We start from the raw sequence: 13252 nt of genomic DNA on the forward strand, positions 1-13252 counted from the left end.
ACCCAGTTTTTGGTCATGTCCATGGGTTCCAGACTTCAGGCAGTCATTGCCAGAAGTCATTGCCATTAACATTTTATTTATTGATTATATTAATTTGTCCAATTACATTTGAGCCCCTGAAAATGGGGGACGGTGTATAAAAATGGTTGCAGTTCCTAAAATTTGTACTTGATATTTATGTTCAACCCCTTGAATTTAAGCAGAATTGTTTCATTTCATTTTATTCTGGTGGCATACAGAGCCCAAAGTATGAAAATTGTGCCTGTGTCCAAATATATATGGACCTAACTGTATACTGTATGTAGAACAGCGTATGTATCAGGATGTATTGATCATTTTAACATATGACTTATGTGACTTTCGCTAAAGGTGACATCTGCCTATGCATTATTTCTCATCACATACGAATTCACCATGCTTGTGATAAGTATAATTTTAACCTACATTTTAAGAATGCATTCTGATTTCCTGCAAAAATCATAAACCTGTTTTCATGCTTTTCATTTTTTTTAAGAACAAAATTCTAAATTATGTTCTATGTAGGGTGCAGCCCGGAATCCAGAAGATATGGACAGGGAAAGAAGAGAACATGATAGAGAAGAGAGGATGGGCCAGCTCAGAGGTTCTACAACTAGAGCGTTACCCCCTGGTCCTCCCACTGGTGCAGCCCCTAACCGGCTCAGAAATGGTGGAGAACCAGTAGCCTCTACTCCAGCATCCCGAATTCAGCAGAGTGGTAAGCAAGACTTTGCAAAGTGCTTTCCTCTAATCTATTTTTCTTATTTTAATGCCCCTTTTCTTTGAGATGTACATTTATGGGTGCTTTTAAGCAGGGACAAAAATCGAGAATTTCTATATCTGCAGACAGTTCATGGAGTCATCAATTTTTTGTGTCCGAAGACCTGCAAGATGGGTTCATATTTATAGTTTTTTCATATAGTATATTGAAACCATGTACATTTTCCTATTGAATTTTCAGATTACTAATAGTTTTGTATTTGTTAAATTGACACATATTTTCGGACACAAAGTGTACATGCTGTAAAGAGCACTTCGTGGGAGCTTGTCACAGGATACTGCTGCAACTGATTTCGTATTAGAGAGGGGTAGAGAAGGAAGCGCCACCTGAATGTAGTATTAACAAATGATGTTTAATGACACCAGGTAAAAACATATAAAAGGCTCATCTGTATAGGTATGTGGTCCTCGGTGTTCCCTCTGATCCTTTGGTGGTAACGCTGCAGGGATGCTGTGCTGCAGAAGGCGGATTACCAGCCGGGAGCTTCTTCTGTGGCCATCAGGAAGAGACTAGGGGCCGGCGTGGAGCGTGCGTGACATCACAGGTCGTCCGTCCACTTCTGGGTTTGGTATCCAGGGGAGGGATCGTCCAGGGAGAAGGGCTTGCAGGGAGGTTGAGAGAAGGCTCAAGCCCAACCTTTTCTCAACCTCCCTGCAAGCCCTCCTCCCTGGACGATCCCTCCCCTGGATACCAAACCCGGAAGTGGACGGACGACCTGTGATGTCACGCACGCTCCACGCCGGTCCCTAGTCTCTTCCTGATGGCCGCAGAAGAAGCTCCCGGCTGGTAATCCACCTTCTGCAGCCCAGAATCCCTGCAGCGTTACCACCAGAGGATCAGAGGGATCACCAAGGACCACATACCTATACAGATGAGCCTTTTATATGTTTTTATCCTGTAAGTGTGTTTTTACCTGGTGTCATTAAACATTTGTTAATACTACACTCAGGTGGCGCTTCCTTCTCTACCCCTCTCTCATCCATCACAGAGCCAGCTCTCTAAGGACAGCAGCTGCCTAGCCTACCAGCCTACCTTAACCATTACATTACCGGTTACCACTTAACCCTTGAACTTCCAGCCCGTCCCCTATGGACTAAGTTGCGCAGCCCTTTATATCTCCTGTTATATATGGACTTGTGTTTTTGCGCTTACAGTTACCAATACTCTGTTTTGACTGATTTTGTATTAATGTTCTAGGTAACACTTCTCCTCGGGCAATCTCACGGGTTGACAGAGAGCGCAAGGTCAGCATGAGGTTACATCGAGGAGCTCCAGCAAATGTGTCTTCCTCTGATCTCACAGGGCGACAAGAAGTTTCACGAATTTCAGCATCACAGGTGAGACCATACACCATAAAGCAATTGTGAGACAGATTTCTTTTTTACTGTAATGTTAAACATACCTAAAAAAACAAAGTCTTGTGAGCTACCATGTAAAAATCCAAATGATAATTAGAGATGATTTAAGGACAGCTGCTAGCATTGATTACGTCCCATATGCTCGTGCCAAATAAATATATACCAATGTAATGCTGCGCTATCCAAAAGTAATCATATGGTAATCTTACTAAATCCTAATTGTTACTGACTACAGTTAAATAGTGGTGGTGAGATATTCCTTCCTATGTAAAAAAAATCTAGTGAGCATAATAATGCAATCTTATGCGATTTAAAAGTTGCAATTGTAAACAATAAAAAATTGCAATCCTATGCGATGCTCCCAATAACAACCTGTGTAGCATACACTATATACACATATTGCATTCATATGAAATAAATTTGCAACCCTGTGCGATAATTGCAGTGACAACCTATAATATACATAAATCTATATAAAAGTGCATCCATATACAATAATCAATATAGAACACATGCTCTAAGGTGAACCCATACACCAAAGGGGAAGCACAAGAGTGGACACGATGCACTTAATTGTTTTATCATCTGTTTCATCATCTGCAATGAGTACCAGAAGAATGGAGTATGCGTTACTTTGGCACAAGAGCACTTTAAACATGGGTCACTTTATTTCTATATTGATTGATGTACATTGATGCACTTTTATATAGATTTTTTAATATAGATTTATGTATATTATAGGTTGTCACTGCAGTTATCGCACAGGGTTGCAAATTTCTCTATTTCATATGAAAGTGCCCCTTTGGAGTCCCACTGTCAGAATACAATGAAACAGTGGGGAGGATTCCTCCATCCACCTCAATTGTGTCGATGAGGAATCCCTTCATCTTTTTCGATCAGCCCGCTGGCCCACTCATCTAGGGCCCTCCTAAGGTGATTAAAAATCAGCTTCTAAATTTCCAGCCCTGCTGCAGGGGTTACAAGGGTAATATCTGTGGCAAATGTTATTCCTGTGAGCCCCAGACCCGTGTCAGATTTTACTGTTGTTGGAGGCTTTGTTGGAGAGATTCAGAGCCCTGGATAGCAGTAAAACCTTGCAGGGGTTCTAAACTGTTTCAGTTCTATCCAAATTTATGAAAGAGTTTTAGGTATAGAGACATCTTTAATAACCCTGAATGATTCAATCCAAATGTACTGTATATGTGATAGACTGAATTCTTTCTTTTGAAGTTACACATACTCCATGTTTATTGTATGTGTGTGTCAGGAGATAGTCGTTTGATAACTACATGTTTCCACACATGTAAGCCATGTAACACTAATGCAGTGCGAGTTTGAGGCTGTTTTGTAGTACAATTTCAAGGAACAGCTGGAATGTGAGTTGATGTCGTTCAGATGTGATTCTAATCCTTTTTTCATGTGATTTGGATACAACTGCAATTTCTATCCTAGGGTCTCTCTCTCAGCAAACCATACTAGAAATCATGGTGGAATCGTGTTACTTTAGGACAGATAATTGATCTGTCTGCAGTTTCCGTTCAAGTCTATGGAGCTTAAAATCGCATTGTGCTGCACTAAACACACACAGGACCCTTTTTCAAATCGCTTTTCATATTTGCGAACAGTTATTTCACTTGTCAAGTGATTCCATGGGTTCTGGAACACATCCAAAATCGCATCAGTGTGAACCAGGCCTAAAAAATCTTTAACCCATTTATATAATTCACAATAAACATACAGAATTCTTTCACTTGATTAGTGCTTGCAGTGCATTTGACCTTTGTTCTCTTCTGTTCAGGCCAGCGTACCATTTGACCATCTTGGAAAATGAGGGCTGCCATTGGACCAATATTTGCTTAGGTGAGTTGTTTTGGGGTGTTTTTTTTTTAATGTGTTTAAATAGTATTCCTTTTTCATCAATATACTCCAGTTTAGGGTTTTGTTTAGGAAAAGGAAAATCTGATTGCTTGATGAGCAAAGTTGCAACAAGCATAGTAGAGGAGAATGCTTCAGTCCAAAAAAAGCTACATGTAACATTTCTAGACGTGTGTTATCAGTGGAGATTTCCCCCTCTTTGCTGGTATACAGGGTATATAGTTGGTAAGGATGTTAATGCTGAATGAGTTTCCCATTGGGGCTGCAGCTCACAGACCGTGAAATAACCCATTATATAAAGCTTAAGTTTAATTTGTTTTTTTAAAGCAGTTGTACACCACAGATATTTTTACAAAAAAACAAACCAAAAAAAACCCTGCAAGGTGATGGCATAATATGCTAGTATGCATCACATACTAGCTCATTATGAAATACTCACGTTGGAACAAAGCCCTCCAGCGCTGTAAAGTCACTGCTGAGAGGGCTGATATGTTCCCCCTGTCTGTCCGGATTCGCAAGCTCCAACTATGTGATTGGCCAGAGCCACGATGTCACTCCTGCACATGCATGCAGGAGCCCTTGGTTCCGGCACAAGGCTCTGAAGTTCTGGCAAAGTATGCCGGACTTTCAGAGCGCATGCGCCAGTGATGTGATGGCATGTTTAGGAGGTATTCATTTTACCTACAGGTAAGCTTTATCATAGGCTTACCTGTAGGTAAAAATGACCAAGTAGGGTTTACAACCTCTTTAATGCATGTGAAGTAGTTTCTTTTCTATGTGCTGTATAGATGTTTGTTCCAGTGTGGTATCATTCTTGAAAAGTTGGCTTCCAGATGTAAATGTCAGCATGAATTGGACTGACAATCTATAAGCTCCATGGGAAGCTTCAGACAGACCTATTTTGGGTCAAGCTGCTATTAAAGATATAGAAACCTAGATGTCATGGAAGTTTCCGAAGCATCACTGGTTTGATACGTCAGGCACTTGAGCTTTACTATTAGGGCTTCAGGGACTCCAAGTTCTGGGGAATTCTGGTGTGTGCAAATTTGGACCAGCTCCTATGATCACACCACACCCACAAATGCTAAATGCAGAGGTGTGAGCGCACACTTTCAGTTCTTTACCTCAATACTGGCCCATCATTGAGTGGTGGCTTCACTGACCAGTAAGGGTAAGTTTGGGAAGGTGGGCAAACTCCAACTTGTGAGAGCTGCATTCTAGAGCACCCCAGAGTTTGGGTCTTCCTGGGAGCTTGAGAGTCACTGAACTGACTTGTAGCTACCCAAAAACTGCTAAGCTTCACCAGTGTTAAGTTAGAAATCTTATATGAATTAAGGCATATTGTAGCTAGTAAGGGGAGCTCACATTCTTAAGTTCTTCTTATAGATACATTTTCTTTCATTTTCGTCTTAATTATGGCTAGCCATAATTAAGCAAACTGCATGGAATCAAGCTGCTTATTGCATGACACACAGAGCTTCCGAAGTTTGTTACACCTATAATCTGAGTAAATGTTGGTTAGTCATGAAACATGTTATTTGGTGTTCACTAAATATTACTTTTTATTGTGTACACTCCATTCCGACAGAATTTTATTTTGCGCTAATACCTCATAGATCTCTGCATCAGCTCATACACTCATCAAATAGGCGCTTCTGCAAAACAAAGAATTTGCAGGGGTTTTTTTTTTTTCCATTACTCTATAGCTAGGCTGAAAAAACATTTTATGTTTTTCAGCCTAGCTATAAATGGGTTTGTGTACTGCCTTCAAGGTAAATTCCTTTATCACACATTAACAATGTTTTTTTTTCTCTCTTTTCTCCCCAGTGTCTTCACTGTATTTCATTTTCTTTTAAAGATGAGAATTTAATTTTTTTAACTTTTATTTTCTGCCACTGAAGAGAGCCACACAGAAGATGCTGGTTCTGGCACAGATATAGAAGAACTGATGCGTCAGGGAGGAGGCTTGCGGCTCCGCTTCCCTTCCAGATATGTTGGCAGTCCAGGACAGCGGATGTTCTTCCTGCTTTCTCTAAACTGAACACTACATATAGATATATACTGTATATATTTTTCCTTTTTATTTTTTAGCTTCCCTCCCCACATCCCCCCCCCCCCCACACCACCCCCCAAAAAAGTACTCCAACTTCACATTCTTTCCAAAATGTAAGATTTTAGCTGTACTTTATTTTTTCTATTCTATAAGAGATGGACAGAATAAGCGAGTTACCAGGAGAGGCATCCTCCAGCACTGCTCTGCTGCCTTTCCCAGGCTTGGATACCCCATTGCACCTGTCTCTTCTGTCTGCACTGACAATGGAGCAATGCATAGTTTACTTTGATTTTTAGGTCACTGAACTTTCAGGGCTAGAGAAGTGTTGGGATCTTGTTTTTTTTCCCACACAGATCCACAGTGGAGGCCTATCTTGATTTTAGTACATGCCAGCTTAAGAGCACCAATATAGGAAAAGGGTTTTTTTTTTTTTTTTTTTTTATTATTTTTTTTTTCTCTCTTTTAACAGAACAGGCAGAGTTTGCCCAAACAGCAGTAGCTGTTGCAGCAGTTTTAGTTGTAGGTTATAATGTATTTTAGTAGTAGGTATATTGTTGGGTATCCCCCACTGTGGCTGCTAGTGATTTGATGTTTAACTCATTTGAAACAAAAAAAAATGCACACAGTTTTGCAACTTACTCTCTGCCCTTCTGCAGTGACTAAAGACTGAGATGGCTGCTTACTGACTTTCGATGAAGACTGTGAAGGTGCACAAGATATTTTAATGAGGGTTGTACCAGTTAGTTGGGAAAGTCCTGGCTGGTGGGATACTGAATGTTGAAGCTCCTGTCTCCCTCCATGTCCTGGACAGTGCCCATCCTGCACCACTAGATGGCGCCATGGAACTAGATCTTACCCTCCAAACTGTTTCATATTTAACAATGTTTGGTTTCTTAATTTATTTACAATATATTTACTTTCTCTTTTTTTTATTTGTGGTAACTTTTATTACTTTATAATTTAAAATAAAAAATGCAAAAAAATTAATTTGGGGGGGAAATACGCAACTTTTTTGGGGGGGTTTTGTACTTCTGTGTAAATATAGACTTTTTTCAGCTTTAATGTGTTTGTTAATTTGAGGTAATAAAGTAGAAAATGATAAAGTGGTTAAAACAGTGTCTGTTTTATTGCTAAAGTAATTTTAGATATGAACCATGTACTGAAGTCATAGATTAATATATGTTTTGATGTATGGCAGCCCATTATCTAGAAAGAACATATTCTAGAAAATAAATATTGGTGCTTTTGTGAAAAACTTATCTAAATTTACCTGTATGGAAAGAAATCTAAAGAATTTTGTTGTACTTTGTATATCCATTTTTCATACCTGCATGACAGCTAAAATATAACAAATCTGGTATCTGAAAAGTTTTGGGTTCTCATGGTCTCACTTACCCCAGCCTTTTGTCTTCCATTTAGTGTTGGGTAGGCAGCTCAACCCCAGTGTGTTATTTATTTTGGCCATTTAGAGACTAACCTTTCCTTGCTTCCTGAAAATGTGGAAAGTTTTTATTACTGGAAAAAACATAGCCTTCACTTTTCATCTACATACTGGTCTGTTAGTTTAGACATATAGTCTACTGCTGCCAGGGTTGTGGTAAAACGGAGCAACTGGTTTGGATCCCAGAGCTGCAGCTACTTCAGCACATAGTGTTATAACTTTATTGATTAGTATAATAAAACTTTATAGTTGTTCTGTTGATTGAATCGAGTATTGTGTGAACTTTGATATATACTGGTCAGGTCACTGGTTGTTTTAAAGAGTCAATGGGGAGGAACTAAAACCCTTTGAACTATAACCACCAAATGACATGAGCAACTTAAGTACACTTTCATTTTCACTAAATATAAAAAATAAACCAGTGGAACCAATTAGAGGGCCCTGTACTTCTAAAATTATGATTTGAATAGTCAAATTCTCAAAAGGACCCTGATGCCCTGCATTAACCATAAGTCCACAATATTTTGGCCTCATATGCCACTTTTAGGAGCATTTTACTTTTTTTTTTTTTTTTTCTGCCTCCAAATGCCCCTCCAATGTTGGCATATGTGTCCATGTGCACATAGGCATTTAAAGGCAGAAAAACAAACCCAGTGCGTTTTAAAAGCAGCAATGTTTTGGTAGAAAAAATGATTGACACGCCTAAACGTGAGTAAATGCACATTGCTAGTCGTGTTTAGAACTTGAGCGTTAATTCATTTCAATGGCCAGAATAATTATAAAACAAAACCATTAACGCTCACCAGTTTAGTGAATAAGTATAAAAAATCTGCAACAATCAAAGTTTCCAACTTTCAAATAAATGATCTCAAAATGCCACGCTGTGTAAAGTAACACTATGGGATGGATTTACTGGAGAGTGCAGAATCTGGGACAGCTGTGCATAGTAGCCAATCATCTACTAATCCCAGCTTGTTCAATTAAATTTTGTAAAAAAAAAATGGAAGTAGATTGGTTTCTGTGCTGAGATGAACCAGTTTTTACTAAATATATGTACATAAAATTAAAATGTGATACCAGATCATTTATTTCCTGTTGGCTATCAGCCTGTATTGGCCCTAAAATGAAAAATAAATTCATTAACAAGTTAATAGAATCATCCAAATAATGGTATAAATTCAAAGTCCATCCGCGTGCCAGTCACAATGCAATAGAAATGTGCAAAGGTCTTTTGTTTATGCCCAGAAAACTCATCTGCGTATGCCAAAGTGCAAAAAAGTGTCCACCAACAAAACCGATAAAAATGGCCGCTCACCTCATCGAATAGACCTTTTTAAAGGAGCAGTTCACTTTTCAAAAAAAAAAACATTTTTTTTTAAGGTAAAAAGTGCATTTATTTTTTATTTTTTTCTGGAGCCTGGAAAGCATTGCACCAGTGATCCTGTACGGGCAAACAGATACACTGACAGATTCCAACTACCAGAGCCCTGCACGCCCACGGAGCCCTGCACGTCCACGCTGATTTAAAAAACTGACAGCTAGTACAGGGAACTTCTCCCCATACTGCTGCCATGGGGGGGGGGGGGGTCAGGCGGTGACTGCAGCATTAGGAACATGTTACATGTTTCACCCTAAAAATGGGTGGGGTATGCAACATGTTCCCAAAGGTGAACCTATCCTTTAAATGATAAAAGGTCTAAACGGAACCAGTTTCACTTTAAAGCCAGGATTAGCTTTTTGTCACTGGCTCTTTTACTGTGGATTTCTTCTCCCAGAGAAAGGTCCAAGATGGATAAATATAGCTATTTTATGGCTAATGAAATGAATTGACGCTCCAAAAAGGAATTGCAAAAAATGCAGCTTTAAGAGCATCTTAATCATTTCTTTTCTCCTGCCAGGAGAAAGGCGTTCAGGAGATCTGGGAAAACACCGAGTGTGTATGAGTGTGCATGAGGCCTTTAGGTTGAATAGGTTTGGGCTTCATTCAGCCCAGAAGATTGATGACATCTAGTGGTGGAATGGGATTACCAGTTTTAGGAGTAGAGATGCTTTGTTATACACAGTCCAGAGATCGGTTCCTTTTTATACATTTTTTTTTTTTTTTTTTTTAGATTAACAATTTTGTCTGGTATTGGTTGCAAAATTTCTGCTGGTGGAAAGCCATGTGCTGCATAGGTCAGTGCTCATGTTATGACCTGTGAGCACTGGTCTATGCAGTATTCCATTGTGAGCCCAGGCTGAGCTTTTATGTTTTTAAAATGTAATGTCTGTTAAATGACTTCTGCATCATGCTGTATTTAAAGAGTGACTCCACTTTTTTGCGAAAAAACATTCTCAGTGTGGGTGATCTGGGTGATTTTAACAAACTTTATTGCAGATTCATTTTTGTTATTCTGATAAAATAGTGTTTTTTTTTTTTGTCTGTGCATGTACAGAGTAAATCTGTATGGGAGTGGTTTTATAATTATCAGTCAGCTGCTGCACCTGCAGGGCTCTGAGGAAATTGGTACGGTCTGCATCCCTCTGGATGTGATTTTCCATTTCCATCTTGCCAAAAATTACATTTTTGTTGCAGGGGGATGCCAAAAATCTGATTTGTATTTTAGTGCAGACTTCTGGAAAAATCAAGCCAATCACAGAAGCAGAAAATTACATTTTAAGGCAGTGTTCTATACACGTAGTCTGTGTAGAGAACACCTCCACGTAGCCATATTGCATTTTACAGAAAATTACAACACTGCAGATTGAAAAGGAAAGGTAATGTTTAACCACTTCAATACCAGACACTTATGCACCTTCCCGCCCAGACCAATTTTCAGTTTTCAGCGCTCTCACACTTTGAATGACAATTACTCAGTCATGCTACACTGTATCCAAACAAACAAGTATTTAATCACCACTGGTTTTTTTTTTTTGCAATATAAACAAAAAAACTGCGAAAATTAAAAAAAAAAAACATACTTTTTTTTAGTTTCTATTGTAAAATTTTGCAAATAAGTCATTTTTCTTCATACATTTGTGCCGAAATTTATACTGCTACATATCTTTGGTAAAAATAACCCAAATTCGTGTATATTATTTGGTCTTTGTGAAAGTTATAGAGTTTACAAACTGTGGTGCCAATCACTGAAAATTGATCACACCTGATGTACTATCTCACCTGAAGGCCTATCTCATTTCTTGAGACACTAACAAGCCAGGAAAGTACAAATACCCCCCAAATTACCCCTTTTTGGAAAGTAGACCGTCCAATGTATTTACTAAGAGGCATGGTGAGTTTTTTGAACTTGTAATTTTTTCCCACAATTCTTGGGAAAATTAAGATTTTTTTTTTTTATACAAACTGGTCATATTAACAGGTTATTTCTCTCACACAGCATATGCATAATTGCAACTACACCCCAAAATACTTCTGCTACTCCTCCTGAGTATAGCGATACCACATGTGTGAGACTTTTACACAACCTGGCCACATACAAAGGGCCAACATTGACTTTCAAGCGTTCTACAAGCATAAATTGCACATATCCTTTCTCAACCACCTATTACACTTTTGAAGGCCCTGGAGCACCAGGACAATTGAATTGTCCACAAAATGACCCCATTTTGGAAAGCACACACCCCAACATATAATCTGAGGCATAATGAGTCTTTTGAACAGTTCATTTTTTTCCAGAAGTTTTTGGAAAATGTTGAAAAAAAATGAAAATGCATTTTTTTTTACACAAAGTTGTCCATTTTATAAGATGTTTCTAACACATAGCATGTACATAGCAAAATGACACCCCAAAATGCATTCCTCTACTCCTCCTGAGTATGGCGATACCACATGTGTGAGACTTTTACACAGCCTGGCCACATACAAAGGCCCAACATTGAAGTAGCACTTTCAGGCGTTTTACAAGCATAAATTGCACATATCCTTTCTCAACCACCTATTACATTTTTGAAGGTCCTGGAGCACCAGGACAATGGAATTGTCCACAAAATGTCCCCATTTTGGAAAGAAAACACCCCAACGTATAATCTATGAGGCATAATGAGTGTTTTGAATGGTTCATTTTTTTCCAGAAGTTTTTGGAAAATTTGGAAAAAAAATGAAAATGCATTTTTTTTGTACACAAAGTTGTCCCTTTATAAGATATTTATAATGCATAGCATGTACATAGCAAAAATGACACCCCAAAATACATTCTGCTACTCCTCCTGAGTATGGCGATACCACATGTTTGAGACTTTCACACAGCCTGGCCACATACAGAGGCCCAAAATCCAAGTAGCACCTCCAGGCATTCTAGCAGCATTAATTACACATATCATTTTCTGACTATGATCACATTTTTGAAGGCCCTTCATATTTCTAACACATAGCAGGTACATACCAAATAACAAAAGATTACCTGTGGTTTTAGAAGTGCAGTGGTCCACAGAGGAGAGCATCAGTCCAGGCAGGAATGAGGTCAGCGACAGCAAAAGCAATCATCCAGGCAGCAGGCAGGAATACTGTCCGTAGTTCGTACAGGCAGAGATATTGTCAGCACAGCCAGAGCACAGGTCCAGGTAACAGGCAGAGGTGTCCCAGCAGAAATACTGTCCAAAGTCAGTAGAGGCAGCAGGCAGATATATGGTCAACACAGCCAAAGTATTGGTCCAAACAGCAGGAAGAAACATGGTCCATAATGTCATGGGTCATTACAGGCAGCAATATGGTCAGCACAGCCAAAGTATTGGTCCAGGCAGCAGGAAGAACCATCAAGCTTAGGGACAGGGGTAGAGGCTTCTCCCACCCAAATCGCTTTGAAGTCTCCGGGCAACCAGACCCTGTTCTGGGAGCACAGAAAACGAAAAACTGGTTTTCTCTACTCAGAACGCTATTCTGAACCCCCTCACATATGTGAGACCCCTGTGTACTAAAGTAGATGGCCAAAAGATCAGTTCAAGTGGCAGGCAAAAACATAGTTGACTATCAGGCCAAGGTCGGAGCACGTGGAAGTCAGAAACGTGGTTTAAATCGGCAGGCAGAGGCATCGTCGGTAAACAGGCTGAGGTTGGTGCATGTGGAAGTCAGAAATGTGGTTTAAATCAGCAAGCAAAGACATTGTCGGTAAACAGGCCAGGGTCAGTTAATTAACATGGTAGCAGGCAAATGGGGAAATGGCAGTCTGGTAATAATAAGGGGAACTAATATTGGATGGATGTATGATCATTTTTGAAGCAATCTCCGATGCACAGGCCAGGTTGGGAGGGACATTGGGGACAATAGCTGGAATCTCTTCTAACTCCTCTGCTGCATACACGGCATTTCTTTTGGCGTCTTCTTCCAGATTCTGTGGGGGGGAATGCTATAGGGAAAGTGTTGCTCCTAAAGTCGACTCACATTATCAGAGCGAATGCTTCCTGGGGCGGGACCTTGTTGGTAAATGAGGGCAGTGACAATATCTTCAATATACTTGAGGTAGGTAATTTGTTGGTTTTGAGTTGCTTTTTGGTAGCAGACAAACCAATTAAAAAGGGCCATGTGAAACAGGTGAAATGCAAATTTCTTGTACCAGTAACAGGACTTTCTGGTTGATAAATAGGGCTGTAGCATCTGATCGTTTAAATCCACCCCCCCAATATACATATTGTAGTCGTGGACACATTCGGGCTTTACAATGAGGCCGCATCTTCTTTGGATCTCCACCACGGTGTCATTGTGGATGGTAGAGCGGATGTGGACATCTTTC

General features: G+C 39.6%; 1 protein-coding gene across 4 annotated transcripts in view; it reads left to right on the forward strand.

The window, feature by feature from the left end:
- The window catches only part of CSNK1E (casein kinase 1 epsilon), a 98559-nt gene extending 91361 nt beyond the window's left edge, over nt 1-7198 (forward strand). For 3 of the 4 annotated variants that reach the window (XM_073592584.1, XM_073592586.1, XM_073592587.1), the window contains 4 exons: nt 544-736; nt 1997-2136; nt 3956-4017; nt 5860-7198. In XM_073592584.1, the coding sequence (XP_073448685.1) occupies nt 544-736; nt 1997-2136; nt 3956-3988 (366 nt within the window). In that variant the 3' untranslated portion in view covers nt 3989-4017; nt 5860-7198. The remainder of the gene's footprint in view (nt 1-543; nt 737-1996; nt 2137-3955; nt 4018-5859) is intronic. The other variant, XM_073592585.1, reaches the window with a different exon arrangement.
- Nucleotides 7199-13252: the final 6054 nt, after the last annotated feature.

The sequence above is a fragment of the Aquarana catesbeiana genome, linkage group LG07, assembly GCF_042186555.1.
Source record: "Aquarana catesbeiana isolate 2022-GZ linkage group LG07, ASM4218655v1, whole genome shotgun sequence".
Classification (NCBI taxonomy): domain Eukaryota; kingdom Metazoa; phylum Chordata; class Amphibia; order Anura; family Ranidae; genus Aquarana; species Aquarana catesbeiana.